This window comes from Cottoperca gobio, chromosome 10, assembly GCF_900634415.1.
Source record: "Cottoperca gobio chromosome 10, fCotGob3.1, whole genome shotgun sequence".
NCBI classification, from domain to species: domain Eukaryota; kingdom Metazoa; phylum Chordata; class Actinopteri; order Perciformes; family Bovichtidae; genus Cottoperca; species Cottoperca gobio.
Genome location: NC_041364.1, coordinates 6,846,329 through 6,872,609, shown reverse-complemented (window position 1 = coordinate 6,872,609; position 26,281 = coordinate 6,846,329). Strand labels below are relative to the sequence as shown.

The 26,281-nt window shown below is 40.8% G+C and overlaps 1 protein-coding gene across 6 annotated transcripts in view; it reads left to right on the top strand.

Moving 5' to 3' along the window:
* The window catches only part of LOC115014455 (ecto-NOX disulfide-thiol exchanger 2-like), a 152,988-nt gene that overhangs the window by 100,601 nt on the left and 26,106 nt on the right, over positions 1–26,281 (top strand). For 5 of the 6 annotated variants that reach the window (XR_003832909.1, XR_003832908.1, XM_029441310.1 and 2 more), the window contains 4 exons: positions 614–769; positions 13,380–13,595; positions 18,608–18,841; positions 22,406–22,618. Coding sequence is in view for 4 of the 6 variants with exons in the window: in XM_029441310.1 (XP_029297170.1) it covers positions 614–769; positions 13,380–13,595; positions 18,608–18,841; positions 22,406–22,618 (819 nt within the window). In the remaining 2 variants the exon portion in view is untranslated. The remainder of the gene's footprint in view (positions 1–613; positions 770–13,379; positions 13,596–18,607; positions 18,842–22,405; positions 22,619–26,281) is intronic. The other variant, XM_029441309.1, reaches the window with a different exon arrangement.

The following is a 26,281-nucleotide window of genomic DNA, read 5'->3' as shown; positions in this document are numbered from 1 at the left end:
GACTCATGGGAGAGGGCAATGTATTTCCATATCAAAAAGAGCTGTGAATGTGTGCGAGCGTACGAATGTTTGTTTGTGTGGGCCCAGGTGCAGTCTAAATCAGTACCTGTGAATATAGAACCTCTGTTTTCTTTGATATGTTACAGGTCATCAAAGACTAAAGAGGAGTTGGGGGAGATGGAGAGCAAGTGAGAGTGTGTAATAGTTTACGAGTGACTGTGTGAAAGTGAGAGATTGAGAGATTATAAAAAAGAGAGAGGGAGGAGGAATGAAGACAAGAGACTAAGTAAAAATAGTTTAAATATTCATGTATTTTGTCAGATGATTTATTCATAACTGGCTGATATATTCAGTTATTTATAAACTGCTTCTGTGTCACCGCTGTTGACAGAAGGGTTGCTCTGTGTTCATGGAGGAAGTACACAATTTAAAATGTAACAGGAAACAGCCAGCGTGTGCTCAAATGAACACAGTAAAGGTTAGCTGTGACTGAACACAGATTATGATACAAAAGCTAATTTCTTAACGTGAGTGAACTGTGTGTCACTGCTTCTCCAGCAGCTACTGTGTTACTTGCTATGTATTCTGATCCATGTTTCTCTCCTGGCTCCAGATTTTGACCCCGGTCTCGGGCTGATGACTGGCATTACCCCTGTAAATCCCATGATGCCCGGCCTGGGCCTGGCGCCCCTGCCCCTCTCCCAGGATGCACCAGTTGTCAAGGAGATCATCCACTGCCAGAGCTGCACACTGTTTCCTTCCAACCCCAGTAAGTCTCATAGTAAGTCTGTTGTTACAGATATAAGCATTGCAGAAACGCTGCGAGCTGACCCGTAATCAGCGAGCCCGGGACATGTTTTATTTATCGATGCAGTAGTGTGCATTATCTATGACTTATCTCCGTCCTCAAACTCTGCCTCTGGACAGACACCTTTGCACCACCACGCCAGATATTGTGTGACAACAAAGAAGTAAGTATTCTTCCTTAATGTCACCTTTAATACCTCTTACCTCTTACAGCAGAGCGAAGCTGATTTGCATCCCGTTTCATCAGGAAGGGGGGGGGGGATTAAAGGAGGTGTTAAAATGTGTGATGTCTGTGAATGTATAATTGGAGGAGTGACCTCTGCAAACACAGAACACAGTGCTGCTGTCTTCAATATGCCAGGCCAAAGAGGTAATGGACTCTGTCCTCCTCTTAGCTCAACTCATCCTTATCGCTGTATCTCTTCCTAATCTCTCTCCCCCTGCTCGTTCTACTGTACCATACACATATAGAGCCCCCCTCTCGCTTTTTTCCTTATCTCTCTCTCTACCATATATTGCATCTCCTCTCCTCCCACCTCTTGTTTAAGGGGTCAAATCCACTTAATTACCTGATCACATCTGAGTCTACCAGGTACTGCTTCCAGGTCAAAAGGTCTCTGTCAGGCTCTGACTGTTACATATGTATATGTACAAACCAAGCGGCAACCTTCGGGTCTGAAAAGTGAAGCCAATGTGCAAGTGCCTTAAACCTGCATTTCTTCTAATCACCAGCAGGGTAACAGATACGTCAGATTGTATAGAAGTCTATGAGAAAATGACCCTACTTCAAGAAGTCTTCTTCAATACAGCATGATGTTTATTTAGTCAAGTATGGCTGATAAAGTAGGTTATGCTTTAGGGCATGGCTTTCTTGTGATTAACAGGTCGCTACCACAGCGTTTTCCAGTTTTGTTGTTTTTCATCTTAGAACTTTAACCTTTTTACAATTTGTTTTCAGTTCAAGAAAGTTAATTGTAACATTTTGATCACCTAAAAATGTCTTGTTTCCAAAATGCCAAACTTGAGGTTTCAAAATAGATTACAATAGATTACATCACGTATATTATGTATAGTCTATAGTACAAACACACACTCTCTTTTGCACACACATGCTTGGACAAACACACACATACACTTATATATATATAGAGATTTTTTTTACTAAGATGTGTTTGTCAGGATCTAAAATAAATGGGGGCTTGTGCTAACCATATCCTTGAACTGTCACAAAATGAGGATGAAGGTGCAAAAAGTCGCTGCTCTCATAATTATATTGTTAAATTGTCATTATAACCTATAGCTACACTAATGTCCCCTGTGGGCCATTATATGTGATTCATGGTAATTGGTTTAATATTCCCAATGTGTTCTGATGGAATACAAGGAGACTTTTTTCTTATTATTTCTAAAAGCAAACAAGCTCTTCGACTGAACCAGGAAAAAAGTGTTAGCAGCATGTGTTGATTGTACAAAATAGCAGGTCAGGATAAGTGGAAGAGCCACTATTATATAAAACTGAGCAGAGGAGGAGCGGAACATGGAGTGAACACCATCCCTATACTCAGTGGTGGTTCTGGGATGACTCCAATGGGGGCCATTGCCTCTGTCTTTCCCCCTTATAGCCTTTTATAAAATGTCACTGCAATTTATGCCAAGATGCAGCACAATTGTATTATTTCGTAATTTAATATGTTTGCCAACAAAGCATCTAAATAGGATTAGGTGTTATGACGATATACATATGCTGTGAGATGATTTCTCTATAGCATTTAAACTCAGGTTATTTTGCCTTTAATATGTCTTTATGGGGCCATTGTGGGTAATGTAAAGACATGATCAGGACTGCTTGATGACAATATGGGGTTTATAGTATTTTGCATCAATGTGATGGAGTCTCTTGATTTGTCCTGTGTCTAATTGACGTCCCCATCTGGTTATCATTTCTATGGACATTTAAAAGTGCAGTCAGATATTCTAATCCAAAAACACTTTTTACAAATATCTCCTTGCGGTTCCGCGATTCATGCTTCTTTAAAACAGATTCATGTTCAATCAGATATAAGCGTTTTGCTGTAATTGTGGAACAGTCTTTTTCATTATGTTGAAATTACAGCCTGACTAAAGGTGAGCAGAACATATCTTATAAAGACTTACATCTCTATTTTATATTCTTTTTTTTCTATTTTAAACATTATTCAGGTGACATTTGTTTAATATTCACAAATAAACTAATTGCTTTCACAATTAATTTTCTGTTACTATATCAAGATATAGTATAAATATAGAATAAACAAAATGAACCCCTGAAAACAAAACATTTCTTTCACACTTGCATTCTATAAATAATGAAATGTGATCCATCTTGTTGTGGAACTTTCTCCTTTAGAGAGAACTATCTGTCTTGAGGCTTTTTCAAGGCAGCTTCACATGTCAGATGGGGAAGACATCAGTTTCAACCGAGACTATTAGTGAGCGCTCCTCTCTGCAACCAGCATGGGAGTCTGCCTTTGATACCAAGTGTCTTTGAGTTCAGTGTTCACCCTTATTATAAAGCATCACTGTCATGCTTTACTGTAGACATAGAAATGTATCAAAAGCAATTAATTAATAATTAACATTTTTAGCCCGCACCTTTAGGCCTCCTACACGCTCGTGATCAGAGATGAGCACATGGATGAAAAACAATGTACCATATACAGAGCTCGTTCTACTCCTGAGGGCTGAATGAAGAGTTAACTCCTCAATGTTACACAAGAACCTGCCTTCGAACCTCATTGTATTTCCCAGTGAGAGTACTTTTGCATTTTCTTAACTTTTTGACTTCCAGCAGGCACATAATCGAAGTAAGCCTTGCGCTCAAGAGCCCTGTTACTAAGACATAGTTATTTTTCAAGTCAAGCCTTCACTTCACCCTTTTGAGTCTTTTTATTGTGTATATGACAAAAGGTGTAAAAATAAACAGCTAAGAAGCTAAAGAAATATTTTTTTAGATAAACAGGGATTCATACTCTATGCAGCTCAGCGGGTACAGATGGCACGTACACTGCTGAGGTTAAGGACTTTGTCTCCTACCGGCCTCTCGCACACAAAACTTAAGCACTCGTGCTACTTGTAAAAGCACTTTGGGTAAAAGCATCCACCCAATAGTGTGTTAAGATATAATGTGGGCCACGCATTAAGCTGCTTGAACGAAATCTCTCAATTTAACCCTTCCCTCTACAATCTTCACACATCTTTGAGATATACCCTACCTCAGATTCATTCTCTCTCACCTTTTCTTTCATACAATCCGTCTCCTTCTATTCACCTCCTCCCCTTTTTGTCAAATTTGTGCACCATAGACAAAATTGGTTCGAAAAGTTAGTCTTCAGAGGAAGCCAATTTACTCTCAACATGAAAGATTAACGGTTTTTTTTTCCCTTTTGAAAAATGCCCCTGTTGCCTTCTACAATAGAGGGTGTCAAAACTGTCCCTTGAAACCAATAAGGAGATATTCCTCAGTAGCAGCGATTTCTTTGAAGAGAAAAAAGGGAAAGTGCCATATAAATAACAGCATTTCAGGGTAGGACTTAACGCAGCAATGTATTTGAACAGATGGGAAGACATTCACCCAGAACCAAGAGGAGCCATTCAGAGATTTCTTGACTCACTGGTAGGTTTCTACTATAATTGAAGCCTCTGGGGTTCTTCTGAGGAGGCTCCACCACAGGGGACAACGCAGAGGGTCTCAATAGATGGCTGACATGGGTCTTTCTTTCAATGTATTTTAAAAAAGCAGTACCATAGTATGTTTTGTATATGATGTGTGTGTGAGGGGAACAAAACAATATGGAGAAAATATTGCTTTCAACTGTGTTTTTTCTCTCAGTGCCGTGTGTGATTGTGAGTCAGTGCTCTATTTCCTAAGGTATTTGTTACGTGTCCAGCAGGCGATAGCAGTGTGTGTGTGTGTGTGTGTGTGTGTGTGTGTGTGTGTGTGTGTGTGTGTGTGTGTGTGTGTGTGTGTGTGTGTGTGTGTGTGTGTGTGTGTGTGTGTGTGTGTGTGTGTGTGTGTGTGCGTGTGTGTGTGTGTGTGAGAGATGGGGATAGAGGGCAGCAGGTTGCATATGGCGGCTATCACAGGAAGCAGGACCCCCAGCTACTTCACCTCTGACAGTACATGCAGCTCCCTTCTCATTGACCTTTAACTGAACAGCACTGCAACTCAGTATCTCCCTCTCTCTGATGCTTTAATCATACCTGCATCTTTTATCTTTATGATCCTCACATGTTCCTGACTTGGAAGCTCTCATTACCTTTTTTCTTATTTGTTCTCGTTTAACTTGTGTATGTACAGTATTTACTATATATACTATCTTTGGTTATAAGGCCTTTTTACATCAAGATTCAGATCCTCTCATGTTTGTATCTTTTTAAAATAGTTCCTGAAAATCTAAATTATTGTGAAAATGTCAATTTAAAAAGAAGAATTCTTGGCATTCCTCTTGGGTGTTATTACATTACATTACATTTAGCAGACGCTCTTATCAAGAGCGACTTACAGTGAACTAACTAAAGGGACAGTCCCCCTGGAGCCACTCAGGGTTAAGTACCTTGCTCAGGGGCACAATGGTGGCAGCCCTGGTATTTGGAAGACTACTAGGCCATCACCATTTATGATATGTCTTGTTAAGCATCATATATTTTGAGAGCTCAATTCCCCATTATGCAAGAGTTGGCAAATATGTAGGTCACCAGTAAACTGTAATACAAACCTGCTAATAGTGCAATAACAGCTTAGCTTTCATTTTCTTAAATTCTGCCTGCGACTTTGACAAACTTAGATTTAACAATGATTTGTTGGCACGTCGGTATCATCACTGTCATTTGAAATTTGGCGCATAAGTGTGCCGATTTTACACATCATAGTCTGTTTACAGGTCTTGGGGAGAACTATTGCATATGTGATAAAAAGTTTAAAGTCTTTTTTGGCTCCAGATGGAGCCTTGCAAAATCTGCTAAATTGCTTCAACTGATGTCACTCGAGTCAGCGTCACTTGGGGCTGAAGTCTACAAGTTATAAAACATTAAAAGTCTGGTTGTGTGGAGTTAGAAAGAAGTGAACTTACAGACCTCTGCAGCCCGCTCCTCATCTCTGCTGCAGGCTAGTGGCTTGAGGCTACACCTGACTCTCCGGCTGAACTGTTGACTCTCAAGTTGCATTGTGGGTAATGTAGTAATGTAAAGAAGATACATATAAGAAAATATATATCCCTGGTTCTGCTGCATGAATTTTGATTCTTGTGTTTAATGTGATATAGGAGTGCGATGCTACTGGAGTACTTTTGACAAATTATAATTTTCATTACCGATTGAACTGTTCATTATTTTTCAATTAATCATATACAATGTCAAAGATCTGTGAAAAATGCCCATCACAAATTTCTTGAGCCCAAGTATTAGTTGTGTTAACAGCACACTCTGTGAATAAGCAGTTCTGCCAGTAGCCACAGTTTTGGTTCCATTGAGGCCTTTCACTTTTTCTTCTTCTCTTTAGTTTTAATTAAACTTTGTCTCTTTCTTCTTCTTCATGACTCCCATACACACAGACACAAATCCATGTGTCCCAGTTCCTTTAATGCTGAATACCTACATTTCATTCGCTACTTCAGGTAATTACTTTGTGTGTGTCTTTAATGGTCATCATTTCCTCCAGCTCTTCTTTTTCCAACACTTTTTCATCGATGTCAGGCTTGTCTGTCTGTAATTGCCCTTCAGAACCCTCCTGTCTACGTGCCTACGTTTCTAAAAAGTCTCCAATATGGATTTCATCCTCCTTTCAAAGCCAGAGATTTGGTAATACAGTCACATCTCTAGAGTGTGTGTGGAAAAAAAAAACATGTTGTCTTTTAAAGGCAGGCTTTGATGAAGCAAGGATGTCAGCTAAATGTCAGATTGTTACCTTGTTGTCCTTTTTATATTGTCCTGCTCGCTCATCAGCTGAACTCAGAAATTGTAATTTATTGCTGATTCATGCAATGAGGCGCAGCATGTTTTAGCTGACTGCCAAGTAAAGGCAGGGAAACTATCACCTTGGTGCTGTCCGAGCGTGTGCGTGTGCGTGTGCGTGTGCGTGTGCGTGTGCGTGTGTGTGAGTGTGTGAGTGTGTTTTCTGGCTTTGAGTTTGCGAGTGAGAGAGCAGTGAGTGTGCATGTTACAGTTTTAATGCCATCATCATCGCCAAGGTCAGGGGACGAAGGAATTTGGGCCATGTGCCAGATCAAGCTTTGACATGAGGAGGACAAAGCCATAAAGTAGCTTTGATGTGTTTTACCATAACTTTGCTACGGGCTCTCCAGCACTAAGGCTACAGGACTGGATAACGACTCCTCTTGGGCCCATAATTTAAAATTCGATGTCCAACCTTTTGAGTACTGAGTGAAAAATACACTTTATCTTTTTATAATTTAGGAGATGATTGATGAAAATTCGTATGACTTAGGTCACAGCTGTATAGCCATGGGAAAGTGGTTTCAGCCACTCAAAGTGTACATGAATGAGTCCTACATTTCTGCTCTGCTTGAGGTACTTTTCACGTAACTGCTGCTGGGTCCAATTTGTTATGCGAGTCAGCAAATGTCACTATACTTTTATAATGGCAGCTGTAAGAATATTATTTTCAGTTTGTTTTTTTGCCTACAGCATATGGGTAAAATTTATTAGAACATTTACATAATTACAATTTTAAACTGTTGCTTTCACAGCTGTCGCTCAGTTCACTTTCCCAGACTGTAATTGTTAACCTCTGCTGTTTAAGCCTGTGTCTATTTCTAACTGAGAAATAACTCTCAGTTCATGAAGTACATGCTAAAAGCAACACCCTTTATTACATTTATTGTATCAGGAAGGTTATAATGTTAATTTGTGGTAAAATTGTTTTGGAGAGATGATAATTAAATTTGACGGTCATTTTTAAGGTTGCAATTTATGCTGCTGTTGAATTGTATTGTGTTGTACTGAAAGGTTTTATCTAATATTCTGTAAATCACAAAACGTACATCACATCCTGTACGGCAACACTAAATATGCCAACCATAGTAACACCAAACTTGAGTTATGCATTATACCATCTTTTCTAGATTGCTAACATTAAAGCCCAGATGATTTAGTATCAATCAATTTCCCTTGTGCCGACTAAACCAGTCACTCACGTCATCCGTAAAAAGCCTGATCTTTCTGAGATTAGAGCAGTCAACATTTTTGTTCAGTCTGAAACATCCTTCATGCTTCACATGATCGACACAAAAGGATCAACCTCTCTCCGGCCAGAAGGATTGGATTTTTATGCCACGGATGGTGTGACGTTATTATCTCTGTAATATAAAAAATATTCAAGCGTATTGTTCCATGTTATCGCTTATCATGCTATATTTCCTTCATGATATGGTCATAGAGCAGTGTTTCTCAAACTTTTTCAGACCAAGGACCACTTAACCAATAAAGAAACACTCAGGAACCACCTGACTCCCCAAATATCCAAAAACAATAGGCCTGCTTATCACTCCAACAACATATTACAAATGACTAATAATAATGAGCTTTATGTGACCTTCTCTATATCGCTCGTTCACACATTAAGTCAACAATACAAATACAACTACGGATTCTACAAGCATTTCGTTCATATGCGATTTAAACAGTAAATGCTGATAGATTTTACACATCATATGAAACGTAGACTACATTTATTACTGAGTTTATGTCCGTACAGAGCCGCAACTTACCCACAGCAAGATCGTTTGCTTCTCATTGATACGCAAAATGCAAACTGTGAGGACGCCTTCGTCGTGTGTTTCTTAAATTCATCTCGTTTTCTCTTAAAAGATCCTGAAGGTTTCCCAAAGTAATCCTTGTGTTTGCTCTCAAAATATCGCTTGAGATTGGCGGTTTCATAGCCTCGTTCGCCAACGACTCGTAGCACAAAACACAGTGTGGACTGGGATCCTCTTCATCTCCAGTCCAAAAAAATCCAAATTTCTTGTAGTCACTGTGGTATTTCCTCTTCACTTTAGCGCTGGACTTTCCGCATTCAAGCCGAGTTTCACAGCTTTCAGCCGGGTGGAGGTTGGATGGCGAACCGCTCTCCTGGGACTCAGTAACGCACACAAAACCACTTGTTGTAGCTGCTGAATCACCTGCACCAGGACGATGCACCTTCACTGTCGTGTCAGATGTTTGATTTAATGGTCTTTTAACTGACCCTGTCTACAGCCATCGATCCATCTTGTCAGGTTGATCGGGGGTTCAAATTGACCGCGCAGATCATTTATGACGTAAGGTCGTAAAACGAACCTACATAGCTACTCTACATCTATTCTACACTCTAGTCTATACTAGTCATGTTTAAACAGTTTGAGAAACACTTTAAACTTATAATATATTAATTTCAAATGTGACATTTTACCAATATACTCACGGACCACTAGCGGTCGCTCACGGACCACCAGTGATCCGCCGACCACTCTTTGAGAAAGACTGTCATAGAGGAATCTTCCTCCTACTGTTTGTCTCATCATTTCCCTTTAAGGGGGTTCAGGCTGCTGACTTCACTGAACGGCTGGCTCATTATTGATGTGAGCCAGGGTTTGGTTGTGTTGATAATTGGCCTCTTTACTGGGGCCGCCCTGACCTTCTGAAAGAGGACGGCCTTCACCCACATACGCTGCTATTTCATCCAGGAATAAACACAGGTGTTCACGTGAAGTTTGACATTAGGGACTAAGCGCTCGGCAGGTTGCAGATGATTAGAGATCATTAGAGGGCCTTCTAGGTTTCCACTTAGTGCGGTTTTAGAGCCCACTAGCTTAGTTAATATGTCCAGCCAGGGAAATCTTCACAGTGCAGACCATCAGCCAGGTTAACAACATGGAGACTGTCTTCCTCCCTCACCGTATCTACTGAAACATGTGAATCAGAAGAGTCTAATCATCATCCATAGCACTGGCGGTGGTGATGTGGCTCTGATTCAGCCTTACAAAACACCATCAAATGCGCAGGTCACCAAAATGTTCTACTAACAATATAACTATTATATGTAATGTTTTGGTCCTCTGCTTTTCGCTCTATATTTTTAATCTCTTCGCCAAATTTACGCAGTCGTAGAATTATTTTCCACTGCTCTGACAATGATACTTGGCTGTACGTATGTGCCTGGTGCCTGCTGGATGATTATTCCCAAATTATTAAAAATGAGGCCTTCTTGTCTGCTATGAAAATTAGCTCAAAATGTGTCAGAGTCCAAATACTTCCAGCTTTTTCACAGCGGTGTTAAAATCAAATCATCAAATCAAATGTATTTATATAGCCCAATATCACAAGTTATACATTTGTCTCAGTGTGCTTTACAGACTGTACAGGTTACGACACCCTCTGTCCTTAGACCCTCTGTCCTTAGACCCTCACATCGCACAAGGAAAAACTTCCTAAAAGAAACCTCATAATTAAAGGGGGAAAAATGGAAGAAAGATGTCGTGTGTACAGGATAAACAACATAGTACAAATACAACATTTGACAGAAATGATGTTGTGTTGAAAAAGAGGAGAAGTTTGGTTGAATCCAGAAAAATGTCAAAAAGGCTTCCCGGTGTCCATCAGGACCAGGGCAGCAGGCGCAGCCACGATTCCTGATCCTGACGTAAACTTTATCAGTGGCAACCTGCCACATGGGACACAGAAACTCCGGGGATGTTGCCCCAGATGATGAGTTAGTAACATACATTTACATAAATGCATACAGATAGAGAGGGAGAAGAAGAGAGGGAGGGGAGGAGAGAGGAAGAGAAGGAAGAGAGCAGGGAGGTGTCCCCCGGCAGTCTAAGCCTATAGCAGCATAACTAGGGGCTGATCCAAGGCAAACCTGAGCCAGCCCTAACTATAAGCTTTATCAAAAAGGAAAGTCTTTAGCCTGCTCTTAAATGTGGCTTAAATGGTCATAGTTAGTTTGTTGTAGCTGACGTATACATAACAAATTATTATACGTATGTCAAACATTGATAGCGTAAATTTTAAAAGGTATCAGAGCGTCTGGCCAACGGAGCTGGAAAATTGCCATTTGGTTTACGTCATGCTGATGCTGGAGAACGGCTAGAACAGGGGTCGGTAACCTATGGCTCTTTCGATAATGCAATATGGCTCGCAGACAATTTTGAGCTGACATTTTTTAACATGATTAACAAGTAATAAATAATTATACTGTGTCATTTTAAAGTAAAACATTTAGCAGCAGATTTGTTTTTAGTTCTCCCCTCTCCTTTCCTCCGCTCTGTCTCTGGCTGTAGGTTAAGGTGTGTTCCAAAAACTTTAATTTCATTCACACATTTAGATACTTCTTCAAATGTCTTTTCCCGTGGTTGTGCCATGCATTGATTTAATTACCAAAACCGGTGGACCACTTATGATTGACATATGATATTTTCTTGCGGGCAGGATATAATTGCCTTGAGTTTAACACCCGTGCAGTTCACACTTAAACGTGTACATTAATGAGATAAATAGCGTAAGCGTTTAGTTATTTAATAAAAGAGCACCTGTTCAATGAAACACTGATACCGCTATTAGTACTCAGAGACGTGTTGTTCTTAAAAAATGCACGCATAAAGTTGCATTCAAATGTATTAAATATATGGCTCTCAAGGAAATACATTTGGCTTTTATGGCTCTCCCAGCCAAAAAGGTTCCTGACCCCTGGGCTAGAATGTACTCTCAGCATCCTCCATGCTCTCTGATGCTGGGTTGATGTATTCATCAAGACGTGCTGTGAAGAAGTGAGGATGAGCTACTCACAGGGACCCTATACTATATTCAAACCCCAATAAGCTCCCAAAACGCTAGCTGTACTGTAGAAACACGTTTAATAAGTTACTCCGTCGTCAGGCATCATCTTAACATAGGGTAGGAATAGGTTATCCACTCGTTATCAATAAGTTGGCTGTAGCATTCAACGTCAGCCAACGTAGCCTATATCTAACATACCTCTAACGTAGTCACGTAGGTATTCACGTATTTTTATATATCTTATGCATTTGTTGGGTATTCGTCTGATACATTTTGTATAAGTAAGTGATGCGCTATCAATAGGTTAGACATGCGTATCTGTATATGTTCACTTTTCTGATCCGATGAAAAGTTGGACGTATTTGGACTTTTTATGAAGTTTTCATATACGCCAGCATAAGTTTCTGACATACGGATATGTGTGACAGGGCCTTTAGATAAAACTACAATATTTGACCATATTACTTGTGTGAATGGGTGAATGTTGACGTGTTGTAAAGTGCTTCGCTTCATTGCAAAGATTGGAAAAGTGTTATATAAATGCAGTCCATTTACCATTCCATTTACTTGCTCAGGTAATTACATTGATTTTTCACAGCAGATTCCTCTGCCTCAAAGTATAAGGTGAGGAAAGATGTGGAACTAAACTAGCACTATGAATGTTAAGACACATTATGGTTACCATAGGAGGCAAAGAGCTGGGCAAAGTAAACATATTTAATTATACAACGTTCAGCTTTGCATAGCAAGTGCTGAGTGGAGCCAGGGAATGGAGAGAGGGCGAAGGCAGGATGGGGACTAGGGCTGAAGCTAGAGGAGGGGGGGGGACCAAGCTGGCTGGAGGGCCAGGAGGAGCAGGCGCTGGATCCAGGAGAGGAAAAAGATCTGGAGACATGCCGGAGGAAACTGCAGGCACAAGGAGAACAGGGATTGGGAACAGAGTTACAGCTCTACAACTTGACTGACTGTGGATACAGAGTCTACGATCTGGCGATGTGGAGGAGTCAGGATCAGAGCTTTGTAGTAGTGTAGATTTGATTGTTGGGAGCTCCTTCACACCTGTCTCCACACCTGCACACGCACAGGCACACGCACGCACAGGCACACGCACACGCACACACACACGCACACACACACACACACACACACACACACACACACACACACACACACACACACACAGGGAGGGAGGGAGGAGAGACTGCAGGCTAGGCCGAAGTAGAGGCCATGACAAAACCATAATTTTCATCATCCAGTTTTCCTTTGTGTAATGTTGCTTAAATATAGTAGTGTTTTTAAAGCACTCGGTTTGATGTATTTGACATTGAAACAATTACAATTTCAGTCTTAGTGTAAGCACTGAAAGCAGTTGAAGTTGTGGAAGTTAGTTGTTGATTGAATTAATAGAAAGCAAAATTGAAATGTCACAACCTACAGCAGATATCTGAAGGCAGATCGTCGACCTCATAATAAATACAGCTGAAAGAGAAAAGTAATACAATTGGCTTCATCGGATCAATGCAAAGCAGAGCCAGTCCACTTAGCTGGACTTGAAATTGGAAAGCAAACTGAATCCATATGGCAAAATAACCACGACGTATTGGGATGTATTCTATCTTTCATGATTAAAATGGATGCTTTCGTTTCAATGATTGAGTTCCAACCAACCAACTGTAATCTGAATGTTTTCGAGTGTGAGGTTGGGACTGCATTTGTACCTTCAATTGAAATGATTATGTCTCTTTTCTTTCCTTCTCCATGTTTGACAGACCTTCCGCCTCCGGCCTCTAGGGAACGCCCTCCGGGGTGTAAGACGATATTTGTTGGCGGTCTGCCCGAGAACGCCACTGAGCAGCTCATCGTGGAGGTCTTTGGACAGTTGGGGGATATTGCTGCCATCAGGAAGAGCAAGAAGAACTTCTGCCATATCAGATTTACTGAGGAGTTCACTGTGGACAAGGCTCTTCTCCTCTCTGGTAAGATAACTTCACTCTAAAACCAAGTACTAAATATACAGTCGTGTGGTGTTTCATTATGTCTTTTTATGATTGAAGAAATGTTTTCTGTCCCGTAAACCTTCGGTCAGTTGGTTGTTTTTATGCCAAGTCCTCAATGTGGTGCAAGGGAAACGCCAACAAACCTCCAACCTTGTTTTTGGGTATGTATTGGTTTACATTGGGATCAAAGGTCAGAGGATAACAGCTTTCTCTCTCACCCTCCTGGACAATATTGAATCTGTAGAGACCGCTTGTATTGTCAATCCACTGCTATCAGTGCCCGGGCACTCCTTCACCTCAGGTGGAGGAAGAATGATGAGTTGTTAACCTTTATTCTGATGGAAATGAAAGCATTGATATCTATCATTCAGCACTACGATTCTCCAGCCTCACAGATTCACTCGGGACCATTTGACAGATGGATAAATAGATGGGAGGATGGAAGGACAGATGGATGGAAAGTTTGCTGCACTCCATACAAATTGTTTGGAAGTGACTGGATATGTAGTTCAAATCAAATCAAATCAAATTTATTTGTATAGCCCAATATCACAAATTAATCATTTGTCTCAGTGTGCTTTACAGACTGTACAGGTTACGACACCCTCTGTCCTTAGACCCTGTCTAGACCCTCGCATCGCACAAGGAAAAACTTCCTAAAAGAAACCCCACAATTAAAGGGGAAAAAATGGAAGAAACCTCAGGGAGAGCAACTGAGGAGGGATCCCTCTCCCAGGACGGACAGACGTGCAATAGATGTCGTGTGTACCGGATAAACAACATTGTACAAATACAACATTTGACAGAAATTGTGTTGTGTTGAAAAAAAAAAGAAAGTATGGATGAATCCAGGAAAATGTCAAAAAGGCTTCCCGGTGTCCAGCAGGACCAGGTCAGCAGGCGCTGTCACGATTCATGATCCTGACGTAAACTTTATCAGTGGCAACCTGCCACATGAGAGACAGACACTCCGGGGATGATGCCCCGGATGATGAGTTAGTAACATACATTTAAATAAATGCATACAGATAGAGAGGGAGAAGAAGAGAGGGAGGGGAGGAGAGAGGAAGAGAAGGAAGAGAGCAGGGAGGTGTCCCCCGGCAGTCTAAGCCTATAGCAGCATAACTAGGGGCTGATCCAGGGCAAACCTGAGCCAGCCCTAACTATAAGCTTTATCAAAAAGGAAAGTCTTTAGCCTACTCTTAAATGTGGAGAGTGTGTCTGCCTCCCGAACACAAACTGGAAGCTGGTTCCAAGAGAGTCGAACGGGTCTGCAAACCAGAATAACACACAATTAATGGACTGCTGCTATTATATCAGTCATTATCTTTTTTTTTGTAAATATGAACATTTAGCATTTGTGCATCTCTAACTGTATATGAACTTAGTTGTATGTTCCTCATCTGTGGCTAACTGGTAGAATTACATGACCTTGAATATCTAAAAGTCTACAGCTGCAATTTTGTCCTTCTCTTTACCTCATATATGTTATGGTCCTAATACATATATTTCTGCACTGGGGGCAGAAATCCTCTCTAATGTAAACCGAGTAAGTTAGCTGCACTTTGACAGGTTAAAATCCTTGTGCAACACTCTTTTTTTTTTAATCCAAAATGTAAAATATTGTCTAGCGTAAGGCATTTATGGATATTTGTGAAGAGATATACAATTAAATTGGGTTTACATACATGCGTTATCAGGCCAGCTCATGATTTAAATATGCATATCATGAAAAATTCACTTTTTCAGTTACTCGTGCACATACATTATGATATCTGGAGCGCCTACCAACCCACAAACCGTGAAATAAGACAACCCAGTCAGTTGTTGTGGCCTGCAATGCTCAGAAAACATGACATTCAACAAGCCATTCAGATGTGGCTCCCCTTCTTATGTCACATGCACACCCTCAGCTTGAGAACTACCTTTACAAAAGTGGGCCATATTTTTCTCGCAAGCAAATCAGAGCAGACATTGCTTTTTCGGGAGGGGGGGAGGGGAGGCTTGAAGTGATAGGCACCAAGATGGAGCGTTTCAGACAGAGGGTGAGGTGAATACAGGTATATTTTAACATTAAAACATGTATACATGTTCTAGCAGAAACCCAAAGTACAAGTATGAACCGTAAAATGTGCATATGTCCCCTTTAACTCTGTAATACAGAGCGACGGTGCACTATACACACACTTATAAAACTCCAGTTACATCCAGGTAACCTCTAGTTCACCTTGTCTCATTACAGAGTAGGAGACGACTGCCTTGTTATCGCTGTGTTTTTAAATGATTTAGTTTTCTGTGATGAAGAGCAGCGTTTGCAGTGAGCAGATGATTCACAGCGGAGATGGCTTTGCTAAATGTGTTACTGAGAAGGAAACGACTACTAAACAATCTCCACCGGCACCAGAAACTTGAAGTGTGTGTGATTGTAATTGTGTGATTAGACTCGGTACACACACCAGGTCTTTCTGTCATTTACAGCCCTGTCCTTTCCCCCCGTCTTTATACAGTATGGTCAATAATTAGAGTCCTAAAAGCTTGAGATAAGCAGAATCATTTTGCTGAAGTTGCATGGATTTACCCCAATTTGCAAATTCTACAGCTTCTAGAATGTACTTTCCTTTCAGTCTGAACACACCATTGTACTGAATAAATGCAGTTTATCTGTGGTATCTATGCAACCAATTAAGGCCCTGACCCAACAACCACATATGGAAGCTGTCAGAATCACAGAAATCATAATGTTTTGTAAGCCAGTGAAACCTTCAATATACACTATATGGACAAAAGTATTGGGCCACATACACATTACACCTACAGGAGCTTTTATGACATCCCACATTCATATGAAGGTGGTCCCCCCTTTGCAGCTATAATAGCTTCCACTCTTCAGGGAAGGCTTTCTACGACATTTTGGAGCATGTCTGTGGGAACTTTTGCCCATTCATCCAGAAGAGCATTTGTGAGGGCAAACACTGATGTTGGGCGAGAGGGCCTGGCTCGCAATCTCCGTTCTAGTTCATCCCAAAGGTGTTCAATGGGGTTGAGGTCAGGGCTCTGTGTGTGCCAGTCAAGTTCTTCCACACCAAACTCATCCAACCGAGCATTTATGGACCTTGCTTTGTGCACTGGGGCACAGTCATGCAGGAAAAGAAAAGGGCCTTCCCCAAAGTTGGAAGCATAGAAATGTCCAAAATGACTTAAGATGGTAAGAAGAAGCATTGAGATGTTGGAGATATTAATGCCAGAGCTGGTTTGGAACTCTGCAGTTATTGAGTTGGCAGAGCTTTGGCGACTTCTACGCACTATGCGCCTCAGCACTCGGCGACCCCGCTCTGTAACTGTACGTGTACGTTTTATACACCTATGGCAATGGGACTGAATGAAACAACTGAATTCAATGATTAAGACGAGTGGCCCAATACTTTTGGACACACCTTCTCATTCTCAAACTGTTGACTGGTACTGTATATATCATATCAGTTAATGTGAGACAATGTCTTTACTCGACTACCAAATTGTCAAACAATTTCTCTCTTAGTTCAGGTATTGACTGAGGTCTTGGCTCACAGTGTCACCTGCTTTCATCATTTGTTTTCAGGGTCACACCACGTTATTCACATTTAGAAATCCCTCTACCAATGGTTTGCTTCTTTAACTGCTCCTTGAGAGGAAGCGTACGCTCTGTTTGTCATGTGACCCCAGCTAGTGATTTCATATATTTTTATTTGATCTCCATTCAGCAGCTTCTTCGGCACAGATGCCTTAAATCTCTCTGTGAATTTCAGGCCATATATTCCCTCTTCACAAAGCTCATTTAAAAGACAAGCCACTGCAATAATACCCTCTGCATTATTTAATGTGTGTGTGTGTGTGTGTGTGTGTGTGTGTGTGTGTGTGTGTGTGTGTGTGTGTGTGTGTGTGTGTGTGTGTGTGTGTGTGTGTGTGTGTGTGTGTGTGTGTGTGCGTGTGTGTGTGTGTGTGTGTGATTTCATCTTCCTCTTCCCTACAATAAGAGTAGAGCTATAAGTCCATATAATAGCCAGATGACAGACCTGTGTAGCTTTCTCATAAATACTACTTTCCTTAACACTCTGGCCTCTTCTCCCAAAACACACACACACACACTCGGCACACTGAGGTCTCCCTTTATGAAATATTGAAGCAAGCCGAGAGCTCTAAGAGCAGACTCGAGAAACAACCCAAAACTCACAGTGGTATCGTTCTTCTGCTTGTACCGACAACCAACTTGTATTTCCACTTTCCTCCAATGAGAGGGTACGTTCATATGTGTTGAGAGGGGAAAGGCTGGCCCGGGGCTTCCTGAGCTTGTTTGCTAGTTTGTAAGTTCACACTGCTTTGTAAACAGCCCACTCTCTCACAGATCATTCACATCAATCAATTAACAAAACGAGTGTAATTGCACTTCACACCCACACACAGGCAGAATAAGCTTTGAGAGTGAGGTGGGAGGCAGTGGGGTGATCCAGGGCTACCACTGTAATTAGTGTCTCACACTCGTGTACATACAGAATAAAAAGCTCAAGTGACTCAAGGGCTCTGTCTACGTATCGGCCTATACACCTGGAGCGTCGCTGCATGTTGAGAACAAAGAGGATGTGTAGATTTTTATCTGAAGGAAAATGGGGACAAGTTAATCAATTTAACCTTGTCAGATACCTTGTGTGTGTGTGTGGGTGTGTGTGGGTGTGTGTCGGTGTGTGTAACCTTTTGTCTTCCTATCTGTGTATATCTGCCTTTTTGTGCTTGTTACTTTGTCTGTTCTTATCTCTGTCTATTTACTGTACATCTGAATCAAAATAGGTATTGATAGATATTGATATTGCACCCTGTTGACACTCATCCAATCAATGAAAAGTCTCAGCTATCTTCCATGTCCTCTGTTCTCTCTCTATCGCCATCTTTTCCCCAGACCTCACCTTTTTGTTCATTTGTCTCATCTCCTTTCAAAACCTCTCCTTCCTCTCCCACAGGTTACCGTATTCGTTTGGGCTCCAGCACAGACAAAAAAGACTCCGGTCGTCTCCACGTGGACTTCGCCCAGGCCAGAGACGACCTGTATGAGTGGGAGTGTCACCAGCGCATGTTGGCCAGAGAGGAGAGGCACCGGCGCAAGATAGCGGAGGATCTTTTCCGAGCGCCCTCCCCTCCTCCCATTGTCCACTACACCGAGCATGAGTGTAGTGAGCTTGGAGACAAGATCAAAGGTTGGTGGACAAATATGAAACATGCAGACGTAAATGTAAATCCTCACATTTGAGCCATTGTAATTAGCCATGCTACTGGCGTGGCCTGAGGGATAATAATAATATCAGTCGGTCGATCCACCTCTTTAGTCCAGACTGAAATCTTTCAACTATTGGATGATATTTAGTCCACACACTCATGACACTCGCTCTTGTAATAACTTTGGTGATGCCCTGACTTTTCATCTGTCGCCCCTATCAGGTCAACCTTTGAATTAGTCCAATACTTTGGTTTAAGACCAAATGTATTTAAAGCTAATTAACATTCCCATCAGCCTCAACTGTTCGTTGTGCGCCACTTAGACAATGTTAGCTTGCTAACACGCTCAATTAAGATGGTGAACATGATAAACATTATAATGGATAAACATTAACATGTTAGCAGTCTATAGATAGTATGCATACATTAACATGTTGCTGCTGTGCCTACTGTAAGTACCGTCTTAAAGAGCCTTCAGCATGGATGTAGACTCTTAGCTGTCGACACTGAATGTTTTTAGCTGTCTCACACAGCGGCTGACAAACCAGATATGCTTCTGTTTTAAACAGCTGTCTAAACACAACATGTCTATTTTTATTCTTTTTACGCAGGTAACGAGAGGTATTGTGTATTGGGCTCAGAGCGCTGCCAAGACACAGATAACGTACACTAAATACCGCACCTGAACGTCTCCTGTGTAGACGGAGCATGTGGCTGCTGCCTCTCGGCTAACACGCTTCCTGTGTAGACACGTTGTTAGTCTTGTTGTTTGATGAATTTAACGATCAAGGGATTATCAAAATTGTTGCTGATTAATTTTCTGTTGGTTGACTAATCGTATAATCATCTAATCCTTTCAGCTATAATTGAAATAACTTAAATATTTACCAGCTCAAAACGTAACCTGGTGCAGAGCATTATAGAGCAATTTAGACTCCCGTGAAGACATGAAAATATGTTTCCATTGATTAAATGTATTTAGAGCCTGCAGTTACAGCAATCTAAACACACTTGACATTTCATGAAGTGTCCCTTAGTGTCTGCAGGCTTTTTCTCATTTGACTGTCTTATACTTATACTTCCTACTGAGAATTTAAATTGACTTGATACTTGTTAATCATATTCCTTGACTGCAAGGAGTCGTACTATAATTTGAAATATTTAAATGTTCCGTGTGGTTGAGTATAGTTTCCATCAGTGTTCAGAGCACATGTAAGGAGAGGGTGGGCTGAAGGGGCCTCTGGGATGTGAGAATATCTTGTTGAACCATTTCAATTCTTAATGTAATCAAACATTTGTGGCAAGAGATTCCTTGTTGATCCCGAGTGACATGCCTGCCCTTAACCTCCCCTCTTTACTGTAACATTAAAGTTAGGAAAGCTTGCCCTAAAATAGCTCAAGAGATCCACTAGATCTGGAGTGCTGATATTTCTTTGGTAGATGGATGCCTTGGCTTTTTATTCAAGTACCCGATTTATCTGCTAATTGACCACTTAACAACCAGCATTCTCGTCTGTTTGTCAGATTTGTGGAGGAAAGGTCAAATTTTCCTGAACTTCCATTTTATAGAGCCTTGACCAACTTTTATTTATTTGATTGGGACATTTACATATATTTTAGAATCTGTTTTAATAAAGAAATAAAAGCACGGCAGAACTAAATTAATTGAGAAAAGTCAGTGGATGATTTCACACAAAGAAGAATATATTTTTGCTGAAATGCAGCAATTTACTGGGATGTTTCACAATCTCTTTCTTACAGCTGTTCTCAGAACTGTTTGTTTACTCAATGAAACTTTTGCAGCATGATATTATCTTTTTGTCTGGTAAAATTGTTATGTCTTGGATCGTTTTCTGCAAGTTTACAGTCATTATCCCATTTGTTCCTTGACAGAATTGCTTTGACTTAAAATTGAAAAAAGCAGAGAAATAAAGAGGCGAGAAGTTTTCTAATGGGGTATTTATTTGCTGACAAACAAAGGTAATACATTCTTATATTTGAATTTATGTTCGGGTAATGACTCAGCTGAAGACCTATTAAATGAAAATCTGAATCTATCTATCCTCTGGCCATCAGTGATCGAATGCAACTAATATTCCTCCAGACTGTCTATTAATAATGCAGCTGCAGGGATCCATGTATTACCAGACCCAAGTTCTGCCTACAAAGAAACAGGAACACCTCAGGGATTCATGAGATAACACCTTGATTCAATATCTGTTGTTGTGATACATCATGCAAGCCATCTGATGGACCCCCGTGTGTGTGTGTGTGTGTGTGTGTGTGTGTGTGTGTGTGTGTGTGTGTGTGTGTGTGTGTGTGTGTGTGTGTGTGTGTGTGTGTGTGTGTGCGTGTGTGCGTGTGTGTGTGTGTGTGGTTGAGAAATTGTTATTGTCTGCAGAACCTGCTGTAAATGAATATAAACCTCCCAGGCTACTAAATCTGTAAAGAAGCTAATTAATGTTTATGTGTGAGTATATGATGCATGTGCACCACTCGTTGTACTGTGTGTGTGTGTGTGTGTGTGTGTGTGGTATACTACACTGAGAGTTTCCCCTCCCATGCTCCTCTGACTTGTAAGCAGCCCAGCGAGACAGCAGAGGACAAGACAACCACAGCGGAATAACAACAATAGGAATCAATAAAGTCACCTGACATCATCTGATTATTCACCAGACAAAGCAGAAGTGCTGCTCAACAGCCTGAGCTTTGTAAACAGCCCCTATATAACGCCGTGCTCACCTTCTCTCTAGACATTTGGCGAGGGTCGTTTACCAAAGATATTGATAGGAAAGGCAGGAGCCGACACTGTTCTTCTTATTTAACCTCCAACTCTTTACTGTTCAGCGTATAGATATGATACGTTTCCTCCTCCTATTATTTATTTATTTCATTTGTTCTGTTCCTTTCATCCCGAGATAACCGCAAGTTCTTGAAGTTATTTTCAACTCATCATCTTCATGTCCTCATTCTTTCTTCCCAACACACTCCTGCGTTCGACCTGGAGACAACCCAGCATACAACTCCAATAGATGTTGCTGAGACTACAAACACTGAAATAATAAACTCACATTAATTAAAAAGAATTTCAGCCGTTGAGATGAATTTCGCTACTTGTCTTCTTTTGTGAAACACTTTCTCTTGTGTGTATGTTGTGGAATATTTTCTGTATTTGGGTTGAAGTTGAAGTTGAACGCTTCCTGCATGTCTCTGATCATGAAATGGTTCCAAAGTGAATTTGCAGAAGCAGCCTTTCCTTGCTCCTGATGGTCCTAACTCTTTCTTTATGTCCCTTTTTGACAAATCTTTAGTTGGCAGAGGCTGTTCTGTTATTGTACTCGTTCATTTTGTTCCTCTCCTCCTATATTGGTCAAATAACTGAGTTTGTAAAGGCAGCACTTTCCTATGTACACTCGTTTTTCCTTCACTTCTGCCCAAATAACTCTTAACTCACTGAGGGACATTTCCTTTTTATCTCTCCAATACTCACACTAACCCAGACTCTTTCTCTCTCCACCATGTCTCCTTCCTACCTTCTTCCCCAGACGACGGCAAGTTTCCTGAAGCCGTGCGTGTGCTGTTGACCTGGCTGGAGAGAGGTGAAGTCAACCGCAGGAACGCCAACAACTTCTACTCAATGATCCAGTCGTCCAACAGCCACATCCGCCGGTTGATGAGCGAGAAGAGTCAGCACGAGAAGGAGGTGGAAGCGGCCAAAGACAAGTTCAAGACCGCGATGGTCACCATACTGTCTCAATGTGAGTCCCCCCCTGTGCTCAGTCAAACGAGTGTATCTCTCTCAATCACACAAATATGCACATCATATGCAATCACACGGTCACAGCCCCCAAAGAACAGCGCACCATCCTGCAGGATTTACCATTCATTTATTGCTATACAGGTAACAGGTGCAATCGCCCACACTACGCTGCAGTGGTTCCCATGACACTTTTTTTTTGCCGTTTTATCACAGGTCACCGCTCTGTACACGGCATATCAAATGCTCAAATACCCAGAGAGAAATACCATGACCTAAATACACTCTAACCCACACATTGTGACACATACACGTACCAACATTGTCACTCTCAATCTCACTGACACACTCACAAAGCAATACTTTTACATTAATGATATTACATTACACTTATTTGAAGGACACATTTTGTTCCAGGACAAACTGAACTTTTAAAGACTTACTAAGATAAAAATATACTTGAAGCAGATGCTATCCTTCTGATGGCAGATGTAAGATGGATTGCTTTTATAATCAAAATGTTTTAATTAAAGCACACACAGATAAGTGGACTGTAGGGACCCCATCTTCAGTACTACTACTTCTACTACTGCTATCTCCAGCCAAAGAAAAGCTATACTGTTTATGAAATACAATATAGCAATGTATTTATCATGAATTTCTTAAAGACAGTGCTAATTTTAATATACAATATAAGTATAAAGTATGTATTAAGATTTATAATGAAATACTGTGTTGAATGTATACTGTGTGAACACATCTTTGGGGATAAAATGGACCGTATGTCCCCATACCTTTTTATCTCTTGCATCCGTTCAGGTTGTTTATCTTGATATTACACTTCCCTTCCGTACACTGAACACTATGTTCTCTTTTTTCTCTTTTATCTGATGCATTACAATGTATTCAACATGTGTTGACTGACAAAAAGGCACAACAAACTATGAATGGCAGGAAACAACAATGGTAAGGATCTGTCCCCCTGAGATCCTTGATGCATATTGATTAGCTTCCTTGTATTGATATCTGCATACATCATACAGGTTTTGAAAGGGCAGATTGAAGTGTGTTACAACCTCCTAGGACTTTCTTTTTCTTTGCCTCACCTCTCATTGAATGTCTCTATTTCTCTCTGTCAGTCACCCTCAGCATATTCTTTCTGTGTGTGTCTCTCATTAAAGGCCATCCACATCCAACACAATAATCCATACAAACACTTATTTCTATTCATGAGTTTGTCTTTCGCACGCCGTAGTTCCACCCATGCAAATGCCAACACTGAGATAGGTCTCCCACGAGGTAGTTTTCCACACCACACCTGTGAACAAATGACACATCCGTATTTACCGGGGCTCTTCTATTGTCAGAGACTGCCGACATAGGACACATTATTATAGACATTCTCACTTCTGTCACCTTGAAGAGAATTACCTCCTCATTTTCTTTTCTTTTTTTTATGCAGTCAATTTACTCAATGCCATAGCAACAAAATATGTTATGTAGTAAGAAATGTGACGTATCCGTGGCGTAACCACAACGCAGCACCCGGGGCTTCATACTATTGTGTAATTTACTGTATGCATTCATACTCTGCGTCGGGGTAATGCAGATACTAGCCTGTGCAGATGTTGCACACTTTTACTTCAAATTAAATCGAGTGTTATGGACCACCTACATAACACAAACAATCTTAACAGCTGGGCTGAGTTGGATTTCCACCATTACCTGGGTAGCCGACAACATTTCCTGTCCCAAAATCACAACAAGCAAGCATTATCATCAAAGGAGTTCTATATTGGCACCACTATTAGGCTGTCCCAGACTTGCCACTGCTTCCAAGGCTTTCCGCCATTTGATAAAGCGCTGACTTCCCATTTTGCACCTGTTTCTGCTAACTGGTCAGGGAATACAAGACCTTATGGTTGTGTCCCTGTTAGCAGGGAAAATGAAAAACCTGACCAGGAGTATGCTGCTACCACAGGCTAAGTCGTGCCCCTAACCACGGCTAGTTTCTGACATGTCTCGCTAGGCTTGACTGCCTTCCATCAAAAAAAAAATAGGGGAGGTCTCCTGGGTGCTTCGCTCTCACCAGAGGGATTGTTTTACCACTCAGTGCTTCCAGAGAGGAGGAGGAAAAGGTGCAGTGAAAGCTTCCTCTGTTCCTCTGAGTTTTCCACCTATCCTTTTACTGCATTGGAAGAAAGGAGCTCGGTGTTAGATTTGGCCTTTATGGCCTGTTCTGTCTGCAGCCAAGGCATATATCACCCGTAAGTGTTTGGTGCTAGTACTGTATAAGTACACTGCGAATCTGTTAGAATTTTTTTTTCTGCCATTGTTTTGGTCTTTAGTTTCAAATTGATGGCAATGATTCAGCCCCACAGCAGTGCACAGTGAGAACGATCCTGTCAAAACATAAACAAATGAATAGATACATACTTACATCTACCAAATAGCCGGAGCACCAACATATACCTCATGTGATCGCATAGAAAGACACATTTTGATATGTTTAATTATGAAACACGTTTAAATACACACAACATAAACACTAGCAGTGATTGTAGAGACAAATCCGTAGATTGCTCTGGTCCACCATTCTCCATTAACCAATGAAACTGAAGTAATCTGGGAATAATGCTATTATTAATACCAACACATAATGCACACACACACACACACTCACACTCACACACTTACATACACACATTCTTCTCAGGCTTAACTGTAGTGTCCAATGTAACAGCTTCTATATACTGCCATAACATAAAAGTGGGCACCTTGGAGGGAAATGGTAATATCAATACACCATAATCTAGCCGTCAGCTGATGCAGCATTAGCCCTGAACATATCAATAGTAGACACAATGCAGTGTGTGATGGTGCCAAGGTGCATGGAGTTCTACAGCAAGCTTGTTGTTTTTATAATGTTATTGCATCGAGTGATGGAGGGAATCTATTCAGATGAAATGCTGAGTTCACTGTCTTCAGCTGTAGTCTAACAAGATAGACTTCAAAGTGCCAGGATGGTTTCTCCAGAGAAGGAAGGAAGGCAGCTAGTCAGCAAATTTTTTTAAAGAGTTTATCTTGTCTTATGAATGCTGAAGTATTTATGATTTTAAATGAATGCCTACTGGCCTGGACAGCCATCACATAAGTAATTTGCTACAGGTGAGTAGATTAAAGATTGATTACACATGTCAGTAAACTGCTGAATAGGTTTGCTGGTTGGGTTTCTTTAAAATAACTGTGTTGCTGAAAACATAATGCTCATTACAGATGATTTTTATAGAAGTTTATTAGATCTATGAAATAATTGGCGTAACCAAAACAATAAGAAAGAACCGACTGTATACGTAGATATTTATTTTCATGTATGTTTCATTATATTATCAGACGTCCGACATGAAAGAAACTTTCATGTATTTTTGTCTTTAATGTCTACGCTCGTGTCTTTTGACATGATACAGCTCTCTGATCTGAGCTGCATTTTCTCCGTTCTGCAAACAACAATCGATGTTTGTTGCCTTATTGTATATGACAAACACAATACAATAAAATGCACATTTGAGACACTGTGAGTATTGTTACAGAAGGAGATGACTGAGACTTCACATGGCTCCCAACTGCAATATACTGTAATTTAACGTTTGGCTGGTAAACATTT